This window comes from Sciurus carolinensis, chromosome 14, assembly GCF_902686445.1.
Source record: "Sciurus carolinensis chromosome 14, mSciCar1.2, whole genome shotgun sequence".
Lineage (NCBI taxonomy): Eukaryota > Metazoa > Chordata > Mammalia > Rodentia > Sciuridae > Sciurus > Sciurus carolinensis.
Window position 1 is genome coordinate 61,705,867 of NC_062226.1, and position 25,668 is coordinate 61,731,534.

At 36.6% G+C, this 25,668-nt stretch overlaps 1 protein-coding gene across 47 annotated transcripts in view; it reads left to right on the forward strand.

The window, feature by feature from the left end:
• Ptprd (protein tyrosine phosphatase receptor type D) overlaps positions 1-25,668 on the forward strand; it is a 629,514-nt gene that overhangs the window by 511,760 nt on the left and 92,086 nt on the right. For 28 of the 47 annotated variants that reach the window (XM_047523757.1, XM_047523758.1, XM_047523756.1 and 25 more), the window contains 3 exons: positions 3,811-3,923; positions 16,335-16,376; positions 16,878-16,975. In XM_047523757.1, coding sequence (XP_047379713.1) covers positions 3,811-3,923; positions 16,335-16,376; positions 16,878-16,975 — 253 coding nt within the window. The remainder of the gene's footprint in view (positions 1-3,810; positions 3,924-16,334; positions 16,377-16,877; positions 16,976-25,668) is intronic. The other 19 variants (XM_047523776.1, XM_047523781.1, XM_047523779.1 and 16 more) reach the window with 1 other exon arrangement.

Sequence of the window (25,668 nt, forward strand, 5' to 3'; positions counted from 1 at the left end):
ATCCGTGTCTAGTCACTATTCTTTGCGTTTTCCTAATAGGAAATGAAAATGAGACCTGTGAAAGCTTATCAAGAAAATGTTACCTTGTACATTCATGTTGGACCTGATTTAGACTACCATATGCCTTTTAATATTTTATGACAGTAAATTCAATTTTTAAAAGCTCTTTACATTATTACCAATGATGACCAACACTTCACCTTCCAAGTCTTAAAAATACTTTCTGTGTTAGAAGAAAATTCTAGTATATAAATGTGTAAAAATACTGCACTGAAAATATCAGCAGTTAGAATTATGCATGTTGTGATCATCAAAATTAAGCGAGAAAAAAAAAATTAAAGGTGAGATAACCAGCTTTCATAGCTGGCTCAGATTTGGGAAGTCTAAGGTCTTGGAGTTCATTTCATTTGAACAGATAGTGCAAGGGAAAAGTTAGTTATTAAATGTCTGATCACCCCTCCCAGCTCATTACAAGTCTAAATTGTAAGTAAATTTATTCCCATACTCTGGACTTTCTGAGACTCATATCTTGACAATGAGACATGATTTCCAACTTTGCTGGTACAAGAGAAATTGGCTAAATTGCTTTAGAGTTTTCTTTTCTGTCCCTCAGGCTGAGTGTCGCTCAGCTGAGACTCTGGGAAGAAGAAGATAAGGAGGTTGTTTCACAACACCTGCAAGGGTGAAGCAGTTTTCTTGGCCAGATATTTCTAATTCTGGTTCCCATATTCTTGCAGTGTTGAAAGAAAAACCATTCTAGAAAGAGAGAAAAATCCACATTTTAGTCATTGAAATTGGCACATCAGTTAAGAAGCAGATTTGTGCCAACTTCCATGAAAGGGCCAAAGCCTGAGATAGGACACTGGTATTAATTGAAGTGAGACGACCAACCATAGGCTTTGAGAGAGATTGATTGGCTAGCTGAACTCCATGACATTTCATTAACCCATTTCGATTTTGCATCTTTGGTGGTAAAATGAATCTCTCAGTGTTGTGAGGCAAATACCCATAGCATGAATGCAGTGACATTTTCTTTTCTCTGACTGGTCATCATATGCTCCTTTCACATTGTTCTCCAAGCTCCCATCTCTTACTTCACATCTCTCTCACTAATCTTCCATTTCTTCTTTTCCTTTCCTTTTCGATTTCCACTCCATACAACTGGAGCTGCCAGTATCTTGGCACATTTCAAAATCACTACTCACCTCTGATTGGTAGTCTGGCTTGGCAGTACATTCTATCCTAAGGCTGTACCTGACACTTTCAGGTAGAAAAAGGAAATCCTGAGACAGGCTAATCCTAGGTGCTTAGAAAGCAAGGTGTCTAATAGGACTTGCCCAAGGAAATTCATTTTACTGAGGATGTTTTGCCGAAGGCATTGCACTTGAGCAAATCAAGTGCACATCCCCTTTGCATCCATCTTCCCTTCATCCCCTGGTTAGTTTTTTATACAGCAGAGATGGAAAGAAAGGCTACTTAATAGGCGCCCTCTGGCTAACCATAGAATCAGCTGGTTGGCATTGAATGAGAGCCCATTGCCACAGCAACACTAATGAGCTATACCACAATCATGTGAGGAAGAGAGAGTACCTATCTCCTTTGAAGCGAGTCTTTCCCAAAATGAGGATGCTTTTGCTCGAGTCAGGTGTGAGGTGGTAGAATGCCATATAAGGTTATGACTCTAGCTCAGAGATTGTGTTTGGGGAAAAAGCAAAGTCTGAAAAAGGCTTCCATTTGTTGAATGGATTTTTAATCTAATTCAGTCTACAAAAAGATTTGAATTTAGAAAAAATGGGTACAGAAATTTTGTGAACAAATGTCTTTGAAGTTTAATGTTTCATTACGACAGCTTAAATAAGCGTATTTAATACAACCAATAGATAGCTTGTAAAATAAAGATAGGATGAATTTTGTGAAAAATCATATTTGTAACAAGGCACCATTAATGTTACCTTGAATATTCATCAGGAGAGCTGGATTGCCCATGAGATGACATTACTTTTTCTCTGATCACTCTGTGCCTTTCATAAACAAAATAGTAATCACAATTAATTTAATGTCACCATAAATAGCCAACTATCCTCTTTCCTTCCAATTTGAAAGAGAAAGGGGATGTTGGCCTGTTTTGTCCCAATTCTCCTTCTAGGTATTAAGGTAAAATTATATCTTAGAAATGCACTTACTGTATTTACCTGCCCTACGGGAAAATTCATTGCATCTCCACTCTGGAGTCATCAGTTATATATTCTTAAGAAGAGAGGGAGGCAGATTTAGCTGTTCAGCTTGCGGCCAGGTAGTTTCTCTCTTGTAACAATGTTAGTTTGGGCTACTAGGGGCACCGTACCCATCCCTCACGAATATAAATGGTAGGTAAGAGAGACTGGCTGAACAAGACTAAGCACTCTATTACTAACACTCCATTAAAGCCAAAAGGCAGAGGCAGTAAATGAATCATTTAATCCTTCAGCAGGAGGAGAACTTTGAGATCATCCACTTAAACATTTTATGCTTGAAGCATCACTGTAGGCCAACAGAAAACAAAGCATCCTGACCATGATTATAATGCTAACTGGTTAGAAAGTTTCAAAACTGGAAACTTGAGAGTGGAGTACACTATGAATCAGCTTTTTTTTTTTCTCAAATTTTATAAATTAAGTTTATTTTTAACTGATACATTAAAATTATACCTATTAATGGGTAGCATTAATATTGTATAATATTTAAATCAAGTCAAACATACCTAGCCCCTCAAACATTTGTCATTTGCTTATGACAAAAACATTACGAATTATTACTTTTAACCCTTTTTAAAGAGATGGAATCTGAGCCAGGTGCGAGTGTGCACCAGAGTAATCTCAGCTACAGGAGACTTGAGGCAGATGGTTTGAAAATTGGAGGCCATCCTAAGCAACTTAGCAAGACTCCCATCTCAAAATTTTTTAAGACTTTTTTTTTTTTTAAAGAGGGTGGAGAGGTAGCTCAGAGACTGAGTACTTGCCTAGCACATCCAAGACCCTGGGTTCAACTCCAGCACTGGGGGGAAGAAAGATTATATTAGGACAAAGCTGGCTAAACTACATACCTGGTAAATACTAGATTAGAAGTTCCACAGACCACCCAATCCAATTTCTCCTCTCTCTCTTTCCCCCCTTAAGCAAACAACCTGATTGTTCAAAAATTTTTATAACTCCCTATCTCCTGTAAATTGACAGAACATCTTTAAGCTCTTAGAAACAAATAAACATCACAGAATCAAAGAGCACTAGGTACAAGATACCCTAGCTCTCATTTCTCTTTGAGTTCTACTAAACAAAAAAATAAAAGTAGCTCTCTGGGGGCAGGGATAGAAATTTTACGCATCTTAAAACTTAACCCCATTTTGGAAAGATAGTAGAATGAAACAGTATTACCCTATGTATATTTACGATTACATGAATGGTGTGAATTTACATTGTGTACACCATAGAAATGAAAAGTTGTGCCCCATTTGTGTACTATGAATCAATATGCAGTCTGTAAAAATAAATAAAATTTTAATTAAAAAAAACCCATACCATAATAAAGGATGCCATTCCCACTTAGTTTTGTTGGTGCTCTTTGACATAACTTATCTTTGATATCAGTTTGTGTATCTGGGTAATTTTTTTTCTGTGGCCCTGAACTTATTTAAAAAACTATAAAAATGTAGATTTTTATATATTAGTTCATCTAGTTTATTTACCTGGATGCTTCTTTGTCTCCTTTCTATCTGGGACTCTCAGGTTTTCAAAAATCTGTTTCAATTCTTAAATTTTAATTTTCTCCCTGTAGGAAGAGGGCAGAGTCCGAATCTAGAAAAAGCAGCATCCCGAACAGTAAGGAGGTCCCTTCACACCACCCAACAGACCCAGTAGAACTGAGACGCCTTAACTTTCAAACACCAGGTAAGAGGCATAACCCTGCTTCTCCCTAATACAGCCTTCGTGGAAAGTTTTATAGCCCAGGTGATATCGTTTTGAGAGATGAATATATCACTTTGTTTTAAAGCATTTTGTTTCTCCTGTTCTTTTAATATTATGGAGGCTCACCCCATCCTAAGCGTGAAAGGAAATTATGAATGATTTTTGTGCAATTCTGAAGTGGATTGGGGAAGACAAAGAATTGTAATTTTTCCTTAAAATCTTCAAAAAACTATAATCTTTATAAGAATATCCACCAAATTTTATGAACTCAACCAGTTTATTATTTTCATTGACACCAATCTGGAAAGATTTCAGCTTCTCATCTACAAAGTGTATGCATGAATAAACAGATGAATGTATTCGACATTCATCCCATTGGGAAAGCATAGATTTATTCTATATTTTCCTATTTGTGTTTATGCTATATTGAAAATGGGAAGAAGGATGAGAAAGGAACAAAAGAAAGGAAGGAGAAGAAAAATTCCAGGCACAATTGCAAATGTTTTTAAAATAATTCCTATGCTCAATCTCACTAATGAATTCAGGTTTTACTGCAGATATGTATGAAGGAACTGATAGGTGAAAAATAGTTGTTGTTTTTTTCCTCAAAGAACATTAAGTGCTTCAACAGAGGAAAACTAGTATTCCTACTGAGGGGCATTTTGTACATTATTGTTAATGCAAGCCCAGATCAATTTGTTTTCTTTCAACCAAAATTTGTTCATACCAAATGAATGGCAAATAATAAATGATAGAGTTAAGAATACAAAGCTGAGTGGCACCGTCTTAGTACCTTATGCTGATGAACAAGGTAAAGAATTGATTTAAGAAGTCTTTTGGATTAACATTTGGCTATAGTATTGTACCCCAAATTGTAGGTGAGTTTCTTTTGTGTCAAGTGAATGTTCCAACTCCAAGTCTATTGCAATATAGGTCCATTAGAGTATACATTCTCAGTGAATTGCCTTGAATTGAAAATGCATAGTTTATTGTGTTTAGCATATTTTCTCTTTCACACATAAATGTATCACAGTAACCAGTAACTCTTCAATGTAAAGAGATGTTGACCATTTTCAAAGTGGCTATACAATCATCACAAATGTTTTTTTTTTTTAAGTATTCTAGCTTAAATGAGGTGAAACTTTAAAATTTTTTTTTTGGAAGGCAAAAATATGCCTTCATTAGTAAAAAGGTGGAAGAAATGTTCACATAGCTAAAAATCTCCTGTGTGCCTTTTTAAAAGGCTTACAAATAAAGATCATGAGCATGCATATGATGATTGAACAAATTTGAGTCCCCCTGGATCACTGTGGTCCCCTGCATGCTTCATGTTTACTTGCCCTCTTTGTGTCTCTTGAAGGAAAATTGATATGTAATAAGTTGCTACAGTAAATCTTGGTTAGCTGCATTTTTTAAAAGTTTCATAAATACTTTATTCCAAGTAAGTGTTTTAAAATACCAAATTACACTTATCCATTGAAAATATTGCATTTACCTTTAGCAAATGGATGTTCATGAGTAGTCAAAAAATGTGGCAAAAGAATAAATATAACATTTATTAATCTTTCAAGATAATATTGAAATGTATAATGAAGATATTATATTTGGATAAAAACTATTCTGAATTCTACTTTTGTGGTTATAGATTTAACAAATTGTCAGAAGCAAATTCTGTCCATGTTCCTAGGTCTTTATCTGATATTTTTAGAGTAAAATCGTGTTTTTAAACTTTAGTTTTCTAATCATGGTTTTTAATTATGAATTATCAATGATTTTATGTTATACCCTAATTCCTACATGCAGATAAATACTAAAATATAATTATTAAATTATAGTGATATTATTCATTCTTTTGAAACAGGTTCTTTCTATGTTGCCTAGGCTGGCCTCAAATTCCCAGGCTCCAGTTATTAACCAGCTTCAGCATCCTGAATAGCTGAGATTGCAGGTGCACACTACCATAACAAGCTAGGAATAATGGTTTGAAATCAATAAAACTTTTATCTTCTAAGCACTACATGCTGAAGAACACACACACACGCACACGCACACACACACACACACACTAGCATCCTCCATAATCCCACTACCTGGAAACTGATATTGTTAATATCTTTTTGAAATCTTAGGTTAGTTGCATTTTAAGATGGTATGCCAGTATTTCAGGCCACAGGAAACTTCTTAATAATGAACCTAAAAATTCATCTACATGTTGGCCAACTGAATGTATAGATGCCCTGAAAGCCATTATGTGCAACATGATTCCTGCATAACTTGCCTCGTCACCAACAATACATCTTGGAAATAGAGGAAAACAGCAGGCTTTTCAGGAGTAGTAACTTGCTGTTCTGTACTGCTTTTATGTAAACTGTGATCTGTGCTGGAACTAATTGTGGTCTTCCAGCAGAGACTGTATTACAGTCTAGGATTGAGTATAAAGGTAAATGTAGTCCCCAAATAAGAGAGCCAAGGGGATTGCTACCCCTACCACTTATGGAACTGATAGAGAAAGCTTCCAGACCCAATTGCAAAGCATGAATGAACTGTGTCAAAATGATTACTAAGAGGGGACAGGTGACCAAGCAAGATAGGAATGCCTTTTCCCAAGAGATCTCTGTCTTCTCCCCCTTCTCACTTTCATGAACAGTTTTTCAAATAGGGAAAATCCAAGAATTTTATTAAGAATGTTTTCCTCATATGGCAGAAATGTTCCATTTATAAAGAGAATGTGTTAAGTATAAATAAGTCACTGGAAAGGAGAATGAATGTGACAATTGAAAGGGCACCACTTGTATCACTAGTGACTTTGCAGAGTTAAAATGGGGATAGAAGCTGTCAATTAAAGATCACATTTATCCCCAAATGGATGTGGAATAAAGTGGGCAAAATGAATAAAGAAGGAAGGAGATGTAGTAAAGGAAGAAAAGAGAAAAGGAGAAAATGTCCTAAGATCCTAGCACAAGTGCCCACTTAAGGAGCATTGTATTGTGCCCTTTGGCTCTGGCGAGCCATCCACTTAAGCTTGATTTGTTGAAATAGTCTATTTTCTCCCAAGCTCCATGATGTGGTCTCCTGTCCTGAAAAGTTTACTAGTTTGTAAAGGAAATAGACTCAGCTGTTAATGTGAAATTCACAGAGATGTGACCATTTGCTTCAGCCACTATGGATTCCAGCCAGTGGCTATGAATTACCTTAATTTCTTGCCAATAGGGATGAGAGCAGAAGGTGGGATTGTTAACCAAGCAACCTTTTTGTGCTGTTTTTTTCTCCTCTTATTCACAAAGAATTAAGTGTTTTCCTGTGTGCTGAGATAAAGTGATCCTTTATGAGATGTTCTATAGCTGGTGCTATGATTTTAGGTTTTTTTTTAGATTTTAAATGTTGTATATTTTACTGTGTGAAATATGCTGTTATATGTATCATACCTATGAATGTCTAATTGTTTATCCCCAAACCTTATAGCATTTTAAGAAAATTAATGATGTGCATAAATGGGGAATTAATTAGCCACACTTTCATTTAAAAAAATGACTTTCAATGAAATAAGAAACCTGTGATTTAATATACCTGGCACCTAGCACAGAACTTGCCCATGAAAGCAAATTGATTTCCACTTCTGATGGGTCTGTTGTGAATGATAAAATGCCAAAAAAAAAATTATCAATTGAAATTCATTCAGCCTCTCTGAAAGTATGAAAGTAGCACATGGCTTAGTTTGCTGATTATATAAATTCTATTTTTCTAAAAAAACAAAAAACTCTTGTGAATGGAAGATCCATTTACATTTTAAGTTATTTGTTCTTATTGGAAAGTCTGGTTTTAAGTCATCTTTTCTTCTTATTTTTGTCCAACGTTCCAAATTTCCCATGACAGTATCCTGATAATTTGGCAGTACCACAGACACTTTGGTCAGGAACAAGTCACAATGTTGACATTATTGCTCAGCTAAGACACAGAAGGAAGAAAAGCCTGAAGTTTTCAGTGTAACCACCTTTGTGAGGTTGGGGGAATATGAAGAGAAAAATTGCTTTATCAACCTTGTAAAATTTTGGATAAGAATCAAGTTCCTCAGTTAGTGAAGCCTTGTATTCCAGCAGCTGAACAGGTCAGGGAGGCTCAGGCCTTCCCAGTTGAACACAGTTGCCTCTGCTGGTAGCAGTTGTCCATGAATGTGTGTATCTGCCCTAAAGGTACAGACGCAGTATGCAGCCAGGTTGTGTTTAAGACAACCTAAGCTGCCTAATCTCTTAAGAGAATAATGGTTCACATCAATAAGTCGTCAAGTACTGGTGTCCAGGGTCAGGCAGAACTAGTGTGGAACTTGCCATTGCAGGGGCTCCTCTATAGTATCACCAAGAACTTTACATAATTAAAATGGAGACATAAGTACATAGGTCTGTGTCATGCTGTCAAGGTTAGAATCCCTTGTATTCCACCTGGGATGATGGAATACATTTGACAAAATTACTAAAGGAAAGAGGACATGGAGTAGAAGAATTAACTAGAATTCTTAATTGTCAATCAAGTTTTATAAATCTTTAAGATGAGTGGAGGAAGGGAAGAAAATATTTGCTTATTAAAGAAGCTTTAAAATGAAACCTTTACTAAACCTCACGTGTCTTTATGGATCACTGAAACTTGGTATGCATGTATGTAGGATTGATGGATTGGACATTAGACAAAAAGGAACTCTGTCCATTAACCTGGGCAGGAAGGAAAAATTTTTCCTTACAAAAAAAAAAAAAAAAAAAAAACAATAGCCAGGAACACTGGCACACCTGTACTCCCAGGTACTTCAGAGGCAGGTGCAGAAAGGTCTTGAGTTCAAGGCCAGTCTCAGGAATTTATGGAGAACCTGTCTCCAAAAACAAAATTTTTTTCCTACTTATTTTAGTCCACCATTCCAATATATCTTGGTTTTAATTACAAAAGAGCACATGTTTATTTGAGAGATTTTAGAAAACAGAAAATAAGCTTGTTGATAATTATATACAGTTTGTGGTAAAAGGGGTATTCATTATATTCTTTAAATTTTTTCATTTTTTAATATTTTCTAATTTGATGTTAGGGGGCAAAAAAAATGACACTTTCAGGAAAGAATACTCTTTATCCCATCACTTTTAAATTTCTTCTTTTTCTTAACATATGTAAAATAAAAAGGAAAAGATTTTTTACCCTTACTTCACTTTTACACTCCAGAAATATCTACTGTATGCAGTTCCATGCATATTCTTTTAGACTCTGTCATTTGTGTATTTAATTTTTTATCTTACACAATGTAGAATAGGGGGATGGATAGAAGAATATACACACAATTTGCTTTTTTAATGTTTAACTTATATCAAAATAGACCTTTTCACTAGCAGGGAACTGCAGCACACCTGTAATCCCAGTGACTCAGGAAGCTAAGGCAGGAGGATCACAAGTTCAAGGCCAGCCTTAGCAACTTGGCAAGACCCCATCTCAAAATTAAAAAAAAAAAAAAAAAAAAAAAAACGGGCTACAGATGTATGTAGCTCAGTGGTAAAGCTCCCCTGGGTTCATTCACCAGTACCACAAAACTAAACAAACAAACAAATAAAAAAACTTTTCCCTAAGATATATTAGGTTTGATCTCCTTTTTAGCACCTGATGGTATTCTGATCTGTTGATTTGAAGATGTATTGATTGAATCCCTATTAACAGAGGCTACTTCCCATACTTGAACGTTGCAGATAATGCTGTCATAAGCAGTACCAAGGCCAGATCTTTTCTCACCATCATCACTCTTTCTACATGATAGGACACTTTGAAATGTACGTCAGAGGGTTTTAGGGCAGGCACATCCATCATTTGGATAGAGACTGCCAATTGCAGTCTTTTTGAAATATTGTAAAAATCCTTATTGATTGTTTAACCCCTCTGGTCCATGGCCTATAGGATAGGACAAAATGACCAAGATACATATAATATTGTCAAAAGATGGTGATATATAAGAAAACCAAAGAAATTTCATATACCTGTGCCTATTTGGAAGTTCAGTGTTTTAGATAAGTATGCTCCCTTTCCCATACAAGGGTGTGATGGAGGATTTAGCTGACAGTTGGGTGGTACACCAGCCACTGCCTTTCACTGTGTCAGCCTGGATGTGACTTTATAGGATCCGCTGCCCCTGCTCAAGCCCCCTCTCCCAGAAAAGAGCTCCAAAAACAAAAACAAAACTTAGTGTTTGTGCTTACATCTTTTCCAAAAAGAGATTTAGGAATTGATGATCAGATGTCACAACATAAAGGCCTCATTTTCATTGGGTGGGTGACCTTAATATGTTTTGCCCTAAAGCATACATAGATGGTAGGTGATTGATGGACTGTGAAAAACAAAAACAAACTCATAAAAAGTTAACGGATCAGAAACAGTGGTGTCAGCAGCAGAAGTGTCTGCGCTGCAACCAAATGGGCTTTGAAAGCTCTTGAAGCATCTCTGCTGATCAACTGGTACTAGTAATAGGATCAATGCTAGCAAGATACTTTAAAAAAAAAGTTTCCTCTTTTTTTAAATAACTTTATGTATTTATTTATGTGGTGCTGAGGATCAAACCCTGTGCCTCACATGTGCTAGGTAAGCACTCTACCACTGAGCCATAACCCCAGCCCAAGATACATTTTTATATGGGCTTTCTTCTCCATATTTTTTAGTATAAGAAATGTGGATATGCAACCTAGATGGAGAACACCAGCTGTTTTTGTTGTGTATTTTGGAAACCCTGATTCATTGAATTTAAATGGTAAATTTTGCATATACAAAAATATGCTGTGTTCAAATTCTGCATTTTGAGAAATTCTACATTAAACAGTGAATTTTAATTATGTCATTCAATACTTAACCTGAGGAAGTACTCTTAGAGAATATTTCACTCAATGATTATCCTCATCATTAATTAAGTCAAATTGCCATTATTCTTTTACCAAGGAACAATTATACCTTACAAATCAGTGTTCTTTATCTTTAACTTATCATTAGTTTATAAAGATGCAGAGTTTGTCTTGTACTTCATTGAATAGTGAATAAATCATGTTAAAATATGACAAGTCTTCAGTGAACTGTTTCTCTCTCTGACTTTTAGGTCTATTAAGTACACTTTTTATAAGATTGTGGCCATTGAGAAGACAGTATCTACTCTTTGGTCCATGACCATAAACTATTCTGCAACTTTTAGCACAATGTGTTGGAAAGGAAAATTAGAATATTATCCAGACATTACAAACATGCATATATAGTACCAGAAAAAAAAATCATCTAAAAGATAATACCACCCTTATTTATAGCCTCAAAAGCTGTACTTAACAAAATTATTATAAGTTATAAAGTGCCATTTGGTATTTAATGCAAGGCTTAAAATATATGAAAATAAAGCAAGTACAGGATGATATCCCTTTTGACAAAATACTTGGAACCAGAAGTATATTTGGGATTTGGGATTTTCTTGGATTTTGGAATATTTGTATATACATACTGAGATATCTTGGGAATGGGACCCTTGTCCAAGTGTAAAATTAATTTGTTTCATATACATCTTATGCACATAGCCTGAATGAAATTTTATACAATTTAGTGTGCCTGCAGTTTGACTGCCATCATTATGTGAGGTCAGGTGTGGAATTTTCCACATAAGTGATGTCATATCAGGGCTTAAAAAGTTTCAGATACTAAAGTATTTTAGATTTTGGATTTTTGGAGTAGGAATGCTCAACCTGTTTGATAAACATTTCTGTATGGATAATAATGTCATCAGAAGGATATTCTAAATAGATTAGAAAAATGTAGAAGAATATTTTTGTTGACAAGCTAAAACACCATAAATTAGGTTTTTTTTAATCATCTGCCAAATAATACTACAGGTTTTGGCGTTTGGAATTTATATCTTTAGATCTTGTTTTTATGGAAACTTAATATTTGGCAAGAAGTAACTAAAAAATATGGAGTTGGGTATGGGCACTTCTTACCTGTCCCCGACTATGGAATCAGATGTATGATCTAAATGAAGTTATTACATTAACAGGTTTTCTTACACTGAGGTTGGTTTATGATCTCTGAGTTGTTGTACAGATGGGTCAGTCTTACAGACCCAGTTTTATGCACACATCACCACTCTTGCAGGAGTGTTACATTATGGGAGATAGCATGGCATAATGAGAAGCGCCCTAAGTGAGAAGTGATATGGTCTAGGGTCAGTCCCCCTACCTTGTGCAACCATATTTTGTTGATAATGATGACCTTGATCAAGTCCTTTAACTCCTTCAGCTTCATTTTCTTAACTGGTAAAATTAATAGTGGTTTGGGTTGGGGGAGGGGAATGTAGATGGACCCACAAAGAATGAACCATGCAAAAAGTACCCATCTTTATATCCCCAGCACAAATCTTGGTCCCTCACCTGTTGCCCTGTGGATGCAAGCATGCAGTCTGTCCCTACCAACAATCTTTGATTTTAATTTTTACACTTACAAAAGGATAATTCTGTTATTGAAAACAGAGGTAACGATCTAGTTGGCAAAATATAACCTGAGAAGATCTATCTTTGATGTCCACTGGATTTCAAGAAAATTTTGAGTCAACGTTGAAAACTGAGGATATATATGTTACAAAATAATCTGGATTTTATGTTATTGAAACCTGAGAAATCTGACCTTGTTAGACTGCATTTCCCCTTAGCAGAGCAAGTGCTTGCACTCGATAGCTCACTTCCATTCCCACATCTCCACCAGCTCTAAAATGACTCTGAAATTGAGATTGAGCATTAGTTGCCATTTTATCTCTTGTTATTTTTCATTTTCTCCTGAGCCTATATTGAAATATGGGAACTAAAGACAGCCCCCCAAGTCTGCTTGTTGTGTGGAACAAGTGCTTTTCTTCATAAAAATATTTAGTACATAGTACCTAATCATCTTTGGTGATTTACCTTGCCAGCCTGGCCCCCTCAGTCATGGGAGACCACCACTGTTTTAGAGAATCCTAACTACCATTCTAGAAATAACACAATAGAAAGATATCCAAACAGCATGTAAACATGCTTCTTCTTTATTATCTGGACATTCGCATGGCATTTAACTTTTCTGGACTTCAGAGTTCTCTTGTACAAAATAAAAACCCTGGACTAAGATACCTCTCAGCTTAAAAGGACATGAATTTCAAGTTTTACTTCTTATAAGAAAGCCACTATGACATTATTATCACAAGCACATACCCATTAAAAGAAGGCATAATGTATTTTTCTCCCATCCAAAGCAGATTTTAGTGACTACATCTGTCATTTTTCATGATGACACTCTATGTTGTGGGTCTCATAGCTTCAGTATGAAAACTGCTCAGATTGAATGTGTCCCTTTAAAATGCCTTTGTGTCTTACATTTGTAGCTTTGAATTGATGAGGTCATGACACTAGCAAGTCCCCATCAGTTCTTAGCTGTGCTTCGTGTTCTTTGTTGCTAATCATAGTTAAAGGACTCAGGCTTGCTAATGGGGAGTCAGAGGGGATTCAAAGATAGCACCAGGAGAAAGCTATCTCATTCTCATAAATCTTGATGAGATTTTGGGATAGGAAAAAATACTAATAAATAGGAGTTACAGGCCTTCCCCTGCCCCACAACTTAAGCTCCCATAGAACTGAGAACCAAGGCTGATAAACTTAAAAACTGTATCACTGTCTGACATCCATACCTAGAGATTGAGAAGTAATGAGTCTGATGTGTAGCCTGCAAAAAGTAAATTTAAGGCACCTCAGATCCAAATATGAAAATACTTTTCAAATTAAAAAAACTGTAGTTTCTAAACTGAGCAATGGCCAGGTGGCCTCGCAAGACTGAAAATATACTATGGTGAGATCAACTTAGTATTCTTAATTTTGTTGGTCTCTATTTTATCATTCAGAATATATGTATTTCATTATATCACAAATTGTTTTCAACATAAACCAATAAGAAATTATTGGGAAATTATATAACATTATTTACAAGTAAAATCTTGGTGATTACTTTCTGATATAAACTAAAGAGTTTCAGATTAGTGTTGTTTCATCTCACATTTATTATTTAGCATAATTTTTATGTTGACGTTTAGCCTTTCAGATACTTAATGTAACATCATACTCACCTTTTGGCTGGTTAAAGAAAATGTCATTAAATTGGTATAATTTTAAACATAGATAATTCAACTGAGTAATAGTTTTCTAATTTATGAAAAGTCAGTGCTCCTACCCCTTAAAGAAAAGCTGCAATAACTTTTAGAACACTTACATACAAACCGACTCTAACAGACCCTGCTTTGTTCAGAAATTCTATATAGAAATGAGAACTGTGTAATACAAAGTTATCCCAGAATTTATCTAATTCTGTAGTTTGGTTTTATAGATACAGAAATTGACTTGCTTATTAGCAAGTAATTTGTTTCTGTTAGTACATGGCCAAACTAGATATAGAACTCACATCCAGTATTCCTGGGTAGAATTTCTTCTCCTGTGTCATTGAATTTCCACAAATTTGCCCCTTTTCTGTGAAACAGCCATTCTGCCATTTTTATTTGTCTATAAGTTTGGTGCAATGCGGTACTACTCACAAGTTTCAGGGAATGGTGTTTTTTAATGCTATGGTATCCTCGCATGCAATATATATTTTGATTGAGAAAGAGTCCGCACAGATTGGATTGGATTTCTCTGTAATTAGTTTCCAAAGTAATACTCCCAGACCATGTGCCAGTGCATGCCCAAAGTAAATGTGTTGATCGCATCTTTGGTTGTTTATTATGGTCTTCTACTGCTGTTATACTAATACTTCTCCCATCTCCAACTGGCTTTACTTTTTGCAGCTTTGAGCAGTAATTCAGTCCCCTACGCCTCCCTGATTGGCTCTGTGTCCTCCCTCTCTAGCCAAACCACCACTCAGTCCATATATGATAATAACTCTCTCCCACGATTCGCTCGAAAAGGTCTAAACATCTTTGTCTCTATTATTTTCTCTGTTAAAGCACTGTAATGATGTCCACATCAGTCCATTTCCATTTCCAGATAAGCCTGAAGTCTCTTGTGCCTTTGCATCTCCATTCTTTTCACTGGGGAGTGCCTCATCTGGATAAGATCATTTTAATTATCAGATCACTGTCACCCACCCACCCGCTCCCTCCCCAGAATGCAAATTAGTTCAATTCTACCATCTCTACAGAAAAGTTTCAGAAAGGGCTCCAAAATTTTGGTCCAAATGCATAATTATGTCACCAACAAAGAGTTTCTATTTCTAACCAATTTCATTTTTATTGAATCTCCACTAAGATTTTGACTGACTGGAAACAGGCCTTCACAGCCATGAACACTTAACCACCTCAACTCACAGCACTATACTAAATGGTAGTCTTAAAGAAACTTAATTAACTAGAACCATTGATAATTTGGCATTTGAGGTGAAGGAACTTACTGGGTGACTTCCAATAATGCATAATATCTAAAGTGCCCATAAACCAATCCCCAGTCATGTGGACTTAAAGGTCATCCTTCCACAGCCCATCACCCTCCAGAGGGTCCCAGTGACAGCAGAATGTGGAAAAGCTTCCAGTTTGAGCTCCTCCCTCAGGACTTTTCTCCTTCTGAGCTTCCCTGGGGACATGCTAGTTCAGGTTTCTCTAGCCAGCTGCCATTGCGACTCTAAGATATGAGTCAGCAAAGCTCTCATGATACTCTTGCAAAATTAATCAGAATGAAATAAAATGCAAATCCTATGAAAAGTGAAAAACTTCAGAAAGATACAGGAATCACCAAAATTAACAGTGGATTATTTTTAACAAGATCTGTGAAATTAATATATCATCAGCTGGCAGACTGAACTAAGATGTGTGAGCCCCCATCTCTCTGCTTTGTTTCCTTTTCCACCCTCTTTCCTTCCTTGTCCTTTCACCATGTGCTCACTTTCCTGAATTCATTTGCTATTAGTGGACAAAGATGTTTACACCTGAAGTAGATTGTAGGTTTTTCTGGGGGTTGAATAATGGGACCTGGGTAAAATGCCATAAAGTTGTTAGTGTGGCCATTTGTAAACATTCAGGAGAAGGCTGCAACCCCAATTTCTACAATCTGCTACTAGTGGAAACATTTTTGAAGTTCAATTTGGTGTCTGCTGTGTCAACAGTGGTTATTGTCAATGAACTGTGGTGCATGTCGTTTTTTGTGTCCATGTTGCATGTGAATGTCAGTCACCTACAGGTTTGTGCAATACTAAAGTGATCCTAATGTAGTCACAAAGTGTGGTGAATCCTGCCAAAACTTGCAGCACTTTTATTAGTCCTTTTTAAAAGCATATCAGGCTATCCATTTCATTATTTTTTTTCAACAAATTCGTTCTTTTATTTTATTTACACCATCATTTCCTTTGCAGGTTCAGATGATTCCGGTTACCCTGGTAACCTTCATTCCTCAAGTTAGTTTTCCTTGATTATGCATAAGTCACTTTATGTTTCCTATCAAGCTACTGCTCTTTCCCTTTTAGGCCTTTCTCAGTGTCTGTTTTCTTAGTTCACTTTACACCATTTAATTCCACCCAATTTCCATTTCACACAGTGCAGGAGAAGGAGTTTGAAATGACATAACAGTCATTACTCAAAGCAGAAGCTGACATCAAGCCTGACTCGGTTTTCTCCGCTAGCTAACCTCATTGACTCATAGCACAATAACGCTTTCTTTCACACTAGGAGTGCTAGTTTGGGGATTATGCTTGGTGACTTTTCTATTTGGCTACAAAATCCATCCTTCCAGAGCATGTCCTGCTTTGAGTAACCAAACTATCTGCCTGCTTCCTCACCTAAAACATCTTTACTACTCACATATTTTCAGGCCATTTCTAACTACAGTGTTCTCTATATTTTGGAAGAGTTCACACAATTTTCATCTGTGCTCAAATGTATTTCTTCTTTTTTAATAGGTATGGCTAGCCATCCTCCAATACCTATCTTGGAACTTGCAGATCACATTGAAAGATTGAAAGCAAATGACAACTTGAAGTTTTCCCAGGAATATGAGGTAAATCACTGTGTTTGTTTTACAGCACTTCCAAGAGTTGCCTCTTTTTTTGACCATATTCCTGAAAATGAACATCAGGACTTTTTCATTAAATATGACTCACAGTCTGATATAAATATGTTGAATGAATAGCCAACTTAAAAATATTTGCACAAGCAATATAGTAGTTCTATCTTTTTTTTTGGGGGGGGGGTTGCATACTAGGGATAACCTAGGGGCGCTTGACCACTGAGCAACATCCCCAGCCCTATTTTTGAATTTTATTAAGAGACAGGGTATCACTGAGTTTCTTATTAGCACCTCGATTTTGCTGAAACTGACTTTGAACTTGAGATCCTCCTTCCTCAGCCTCCTGAGCTGGTGGGATTATAGGCATGTGCCACTGCACCTGGCAGTAGTTGTATCTTTTTAGAGATGTTATTTTGTTTGTTCAGTGTTACTTAGTGATATTCAGTTACCATATTTGGTTTTTTAAGCTCATAAAATATTCTGAATTGATAAGCTTCCCAGTATACAAATGGGTGCCAAATACTTTGATTTATGGTAAGGATTTTCACTGAAAAAAGAGGTTACAAGAATAAGTAGATTCTTCAGTATTGTTTGTGATTTTATCCTTTAGTCTAAAATAATACTAGCACTAATATCAAGATAGTAATGCATTCCTAGAAAGTCACCTATTTATGAAAGAACAATGAACTGAATACGATCTTAAAATACCAGGGTCTTTAAAAACTGATTTCTTGATGGAGATAAATGAAAAGCCCTTGCATGTATGTGTATTTGGATAATGGTGGCATTTCTTAAGAATTGCAAAACTGGATATTTATGTTTTTCCATAGCAACAGGGAACTATAGTGAAACCAACTGATGAATTATTGATAACTGGGCTGTCATTATGCTGGTAGTTCAGTTTTAACTTCACATAGGATTAAAATTTCCATCTGACTCTTATGGTCGTGCCAAACAACAAGAGGTCCTGTGGTGCCTGAGTGGCTCAGATTCCTCCATAAAGGGTCTCTACTGATTTCCTTACTAGAAATCTTAAAGCACTACCTCCTTCTTACTTCCCCTGTTCTCCATCAGATCCACCTCACATGGGGCAGTTGGACTACATGATCTCTCAATCCTTACAAGCTCTAATACTCCACCCTGTTGCAGGCCTCTCGAGGGGTCCAACCTCAAGTGGCTGGAGAGGCAACAAATATATGAAGTGCCATGTGACTATAGAACAGCAGGGCCTGTGGCAAGCTGAGTATCTGCATGGCCTTCCTAAAATCTTCAGATCTTATGATTTTATTTTTAATTACTGTGCTAGGTAAGCAATATCCAGCTATACTAACAACCACCTCCACCCTTAGGCCTTTTTGTCAATTTGCATATTCAAACAATCTTGGTCAACTATAAAGGAACACAAAATATATTTCTTATCCTCTTCTCCCTTCTCTTGCTTCTTGTTATCTTTTCCTTTATTCTACTTCAAGCATTCAAAAGACCATTTTCAATTTGGGGGAATTCACATTGGATTGTAGGTTGTCTTATTTTCATACATGCTCAGGTTCTTCTTTCTTCCTTGCTCTTCTTCTACATCATAATGGCTCTTTTTAAATTATGCAGTATCCTTTCAAACAGTTTGTGTGGTTTCCAGTTTGGGGTTTGAGGATGCAAATTGAATTTTAGCAGTGAAAACAAGGTGAATGATGAATACCACCTGAGGCACCCTGAAAAACTCAGCGAAGTGTCAGTGCTCAACAACCAGAAATCTTTCACCATTTCAACCTGCTCTTTTGTGTTATCATGATGAATATTTTGACATGTGACATTTTCTTCATGGCCCTGCTTTCATTCCTTGTTTGTGATTGAATAATATAATGAGTCACAAAATTGTAAAACAGTGATTGCTCAACCAGTTAAGAAGCCGTTAATTCACTCTCCACCAGTGAAACTTTAAACGTTGACAACAATATTTGCATCCCTCAAGCAATCTCAGTTGTATGCATTGAATGCAGTAACTGGCCTCCTTTAAATGTGGTATTTCCCAAGAAATGCTGCATATGAAGCCACTCTAACGATCCTCATTTAGCCATTGGATTGGAAGTGCTCCTTGAAAGTAATTGAAGTGCATGCTGGCAGTGCTCCCATTAGCAACTCCCCCAGGACCCCGGCCACTGCCATGATAGCCTGTACTGAGTCTTTACGTTCATCATGACCAAGATGTGTGATTAAAGCTCCCTGGGCATGAATTGACTCAACTCTGCTTTAACAGCCATGAAGGAGATATTTAAGTGTTGTACTCATCTGTGATAATAGGATTAAGACCTCTACATAATATTTCAGAGCAACACTTGAGGGAACTTTTTCTTATTAACTTCCATGTATATTTGAATACATTTTCACTGGCTTTCAGCAAAGAAAATGGAGGAAAGAAAACTCATTACTTTCAAACACCTTATTATTTTGGCATAATCACTATGAATTAACGTTTACAGAGACCTCTTAAGTTGCAGGAAGCTAAATTTCTCCCTCTGATTCTAAGACTAAAGCAGAGGTTAAAGACACAAAAGCTCTTTGCACTGATCCCGAGTTCAGAATAGGAGGAAGCAGGTTAAATTGTAGCACAGCATCATTGGATCATGGGAGAGACCTGATTTACTGCAAAGGCAGTTGGACCCCATTATTGTCTTCAATGACAGCCACAAGAAGGAACTTGAGAAATGAATATGACCTCATCTCTGAAGGTCTTTGTAAACACTTTAGGCTACTAGGATTTACGTAGTGACTCTTTGAGGAAGGCCTCTAGAATACAGAGAACAAAGCATCCTCCCCTCAGCTCCCACAAATAGTGTGGTTTTTGAAGTCAAAGCATTAGACTGTTGAATTGTCAGGCCAAACAGAATAATATGTGCACTTCTTGCTAAACAAAATCTTTAGCTGGAGCTTCAGCACCATTTGGAAAGCCTACTTAAAAATAGATTCCTGGTCTCTATCCTAGAAATGCAGTAGGTCAACCATGGTACCCAGGGATCTTTTTAAAAGAGCACCTTGAGTAACTTTGATGCAGGTGCTCTGAAGACTTCAATTGAGAAATAGCATTGCTTTAGGATAATGTATTACACAACCTCTTTCAGTTCTCATTTCATCCTGTCCTGTGATGGCAAATACACTGCCATATTTGAGATTCAATTGATAAGCATCACCCCAGTCATTATTAGTGTCTGTCTGTCTGTCTCTCCCGCTCCTCTTTCTCTCTCTCCCTCACACACATACACACAAACACCCTATATAGATTGGATTGATTAGCAGTAACTTTAGCCATAGAATATGTTTAAGGGAAAAAAGAAGAGCAGTTGATTTATTGTAGAGCCACAGGCTAACATTACAGTGATGCTTCAAAGACTATCATCTGAAACAGGAAAACTGCCATTTTCCTAACAACAATCCTGGAAGATCTTTGTGCTACCCTGGACTGGCTTTATTCATCTCACTTTGAGGGCCAACTTCTGTTTCTTCCAGCCACACACACAAAACATGGTCTTTGGTCATGTTTTCATTTACATAGAGGTCCCCTCTATATATATATATATTTTTTTTTTTGCCAGTTAAATTTGAAATGCCTGAGAACAGGCTCTAAACTCTATTTGACTCCCTTTGTTGTGGGGACACACATGAGGACACACTATAGCTGCTAACAGTCTACTTGAACAGATATGGATATTCCTTGGATTGGAGAGGGGAAAATTTCTATAGAAGGACTTGTAAGAAGATGAAATTATCAGGCTGGGGTTGTGACTCAGTGGTGGAGTGCTTATCTATCATGTGTGAGGCCCTGAGTTCGATCCTCAGCACCACAGAAAAATAGAATAAAAGTATTATGTCCACCTACAACTAAAACAAAAATGTAAAAAAGGTGCAATTATCAACTGCATGACTACAGAACATTATTGTGCTAAGTACTGAGAAGAACAGAGAAGAAATAAGAAACTGTACTTCTAGAACATTTCGTTGATCCAGACAAGCATATCCATACAAAATAATGCATATACCAAGGAAATAATGGAATGTTACTGGGATTCAGAAAGCACCAGAGTGAGCTGAAGAACTGGGAAAGGTATTGAAGAGAAGGTGGTACACTTAGAGCATCTTGGAAGAGGAGTGGAGAGCATGTTGTCAAGGGACATTTCAAAGGCATATAGGAGAAGGATGCATGGTGCTGTCACACTCAAGGTGTGGACTCCAGACCATCTGCATTGGCATCAGGTGGGAACTTGTTAGAAATGCAGGATTTTAGGTAATATTGCAAACCTACTGAATCAGAATTTGCATTTTTAACAAAATTCCCTTTGCAGATAAAGTATAGTGGGAGAGTAGTACTAAGTAGATTTGTTATGGAGGAATAAATTGTTTATGGTGAAGAGTTGGATGAAATGAAATTAGGCAGATAAGGAGGACCAAGAATTGTAATGAGCTTCCAGTGTGAGGCTCACCAGTGTTAAAAATGAGTCTGAGGCGGTTTAATGGTGGAAAGGGCATGGGATTTAACCCAGATAGATTCTTGTTTGACTTGAATAGTTTGTATGCCTGTAATCCTGCACAAACCTAAGAGTTGCTTTAACAGTTAGGCCATATGTGTGCATATATGTATTAATCCCAGCACACACATCATGCTCACATGTGTGCATGTGCACATATTATGAGTGGCTCAGACAATGGTAGTCAAAAGTCTGGGCTCTTTTCATATAGGGATCCAGTGAAAGCTTTTTTGTAAAGAGGTGATTACATTCATTTACTTAAAAAGTATTATTTATAGTAAGATAAAATATTTTATTAAGGTCCTATGATGCCTATCCTCAAGAAATTTCCTCTCCTTAAATAGACATACCAATGAAGAATTATTATAAAATATGATCAATCCCTATGATAAACATTTTCTTTTCAGGATACGACAAGAATACAGAGCACACTCATAACATGGTTTCTTAAGAACTTAATCTATCATCAGTGTATATAATGGAAAAATAGAACCTGGGGAAAGTAAGAGCAATTAGGGGATTATAAAACAGCTCCTGGTTGAATCCGTGTGTTCAAACAACCAAATATACAAACGGCACCAGGAGAACTACACATGCTCTGACTTTCACATCTTGGTGCTGCTGATCTTTGCAGTGGGAGAAGTAAATGATAGGGAAACAAGAATCTCCCAGAGCACATCCCATTCTTCCCACAACTAGATTCCATATGCTCTTTGCTAGATGAATTTACTCCAACCACATTGCTCCTAACACATAAATATACCAGTAGTCACTGTCAATAAATGCTAGTTAGAGAAGATATAAAATTCTTTCTCAAGATGCAGTGCCCCATAGAAATAATGTCCTGAGTCATACATTCTACTTCAGGTATGTTCTAGCTTTCATATGTTTTGTGGTCTGGGTTGAGATAATAGCTCCCTTATAAACATAGAATAACAACATATCCTCCAAGTAATAACTTACAGCTTCCGAGTAGGAAGTAATAGCTCATTTACAAAGTATCATTCATACCATATTTCACCTGCCATGCCAGTTAGCCACTATTCTCAGCTATCTAGTTTCAAATTTGTCAGTGCTAGGTCTTTTGGTAGTATCATCTTAAAATTGTATATTAAAATTAGTCTGAGCAGTCTTTAGTTGTGATTGGTAAGAGGCAAGAAACTGTAGTTCACAGAAGTCCTACCTGAAGAACACCTTCAACCTATTTTGTTCCTATCACAAAGCCCAGAGCCAATTTCTTTGCTGCCATCTGTGGAAGTGGATTATCTTTGATCTCAGCTCTTACGTGTCTTCCATTGTTTATCATCTAAATGTGCTAAGAATTTCTTCTTGTACACATGGCAATGTTCTCATGTCCCCTGTTTATGCCAATGATAATGACATTCTTGTATGAAATATTCCAGATACCAGGGCCCTATTCTTCTGTTTTTATAACAGCATGTATATTGTACCTTTGCTGAACGAGCTAAAAATCTTCATAGCACTTTAGTGAGACAGGTAAAGGAAACAGATATATCATTTCCTTGATGAATAATGGAATACATCAAGACAGTGCTGACATTACTTAGGTCAATATTTAGATGTATAGAACTTGATAGACCTTGTCTTGGAGATAAGGAACATGAGACCAAGAAAATAATTACTCGGCCAAGGTCACACACCTGCTGTTTGGCAGATCCAAGTTACAAATTCATGTCATGTCGTCAGTCTTCGCTGTACCTTAACTTACATCCTCCGAAGATCTACATCTTTTTCTGTTTGTGTTCTGATTACAGAGCCCAGGAACTGTAGTCTCCAACTAGATCAAAATATTTCTCCTGGTATTTTCTGTGAAATGTCATAGTTACCAATTTGTGTTGCATGACCATCCCTGGGAAAACTTAGTGCTTTTCCTGTGATATGATAAAGATGCATTTTTTTTCTCTATAAGCAGTTGATCCATTCCCAGTGGTAAACATTGTGTTCCTCCATAGAAGAGACAAAATTTGTGTCATCAAAGCAGGGACCACAAAAGAAAACATTTCTGTTTTCCCTAGGAAAATGCTCTAGGTATATTCGACCATGTGTTCTAGTGTGTGTATTAGCAGGCACAAAGCCATCATTAGTAAATATTTTGTAAACCTCTGAGTATTCATAATGCAAAACCACTTGCCATATCTGCTTTCAATTAGTTTATAATTTATGTGTAAACTCATGAGGGTGGACTCACATTAGAATATTATACAGACACCAGTAAAAAGGCAGGCATTATATACACACACACACGGTTTTTGTTTGGGTTTCTTTTTTTTTTCTTTCACCAACTTTAAATGCACTAATTTTTCTACATAGTGGCTCTGCTATTTTCCTGAAGAAGCATTGTAGGAAATGACAGATTTATTTTCATCTTTGATACACAATTGAAGAGTAGAATAGACTAGGGAAAAGCCTCCATTTTTATGTTTTTTGGACATATGAACCATACATAGAGAGTTTGCTTTTGTTTTTAATTATGAACACATGATGGTGGTTTATGTAAGTGAATGAAAATGATTTCATGAAACAAAAAGCAGTAACAACTTTTTTCATACCTGACCTGAATAAACAACAACCTGATGAGGTTGTTGAATGACTGAATTTACAACGCTAAGTCAGATTGTTCTGGTACTCCAGGACTGGAGGTGAGAGGGTGGATGTTATTACCCACTTTGATAAGAATTGGATAGTTTTTCTACTCACTGGATGCTGACCCCTCTGCCTGCCACTCAGTGAATAGTATAACAGAGAGTGACCAACAGCATAGACCTTGGAGTCAGGCTACCTAAATGTGGATGCTTGCTCAAGCTGTGTGACCTTAAACAAATTATTGAACCTCTGTATTTGAGTTTTTTCATCTCCACAAAGGAAGTGATCTTAACTTCTTTAAGTTATTAAAAATAAGTTAATTCATTAGAATGCTTATCATGTCTTTCATGCAAGTGCTCAGGAGTTTTAGTAGCTTATTCTATCAAATGTAGACAGCAGCATTTTAAAGATGCCCCATGGTTACATGTACCAGTAAGGAAGAAAGGCATTGTCAATTTAATTGTAATATGTCATCAATGATAAGATATACATCAATTTCAGAGATGTTACAATGAAGGAAAAAGGGTATGTCTTAGAATCAATGAAACCCTCTACTCTTCCTGTCATTGGCCAAACCCCTAAGGCTTTGCTGAAGCCAGTAAAAATCCCAATATAAGGAAAGAAAAAAAAAAGAAAATCTGCTAGTTTAAAGCAACACAGTGAGCTTTTCCTCTTTGCCTCTTCTTGCATTCTAGTCAGGGGCTGTACAGGCTTCTCCTGGGGTCAGGTGTGATGGTTTCTCTGCGTGTTGTTGACCACGTGGCAACAAGCTCACCACTGAGCCCGCAGCTGATGATTAACCAAAGTGTGTGTCTGGATCAATTTCTAACTAAATTTACAGTTCACCGAAACTCTTTGTTGTGATCAAAATTGCTCATACCAACAACAGGAGCAAACAGAACAAAGGGAGTCTTTCTGTAAAAAGAGCTGCTTTTCCTGCTCGACATTCCCACCTGATGTATCAGCAGCAAAGCCACATTTTCAGGCTCTTTTGTCTCAGAAAGAAAATAGATTGTTATTATCTTTCAACAGTTTCAAGTGAACACATTTTAATACAGACCCTCAGATTTAACTCAAAAGTACCTACTGATTAAACTCTCAGTGCAGCTTTTTAGTGAAGGTGGGCCTGCCAGTTGGCAATCTGAAAAGATGCCTTCTTTTTTCTGTAGTTAAGGACCAACCTCACCAAGTAAGATATAAAGGTACGGAAAGTTCCTTCCCAGCTGGCAGCCGTTCTGCATCTTGTAAACAAATCTAGTTGGACACAAAGACACAGCAGCACATCTTAAACGAAACATCGCATCTAGAATCAGGGTGTGTTTCTAAGTGTTTATAGTCTATATTCCTTCTGAACTTCTGTAGTTAATAGAACTCAAAGTGCAACCCGTTTCTCAAGTTTCAAAGCTTATTTCTATTTGGACTTTTAAAATGTTTGTTCTTTCACCCACTTTTTAAAAAAAATTTTTTTAAGAACCTCAGACATTTTTTTTCCCTGCCAGCTTTAAACTTGATATCTTTCATGCTTAAGCCTTTCATTTTTTTCTTGTGGGAATCCTACTCATC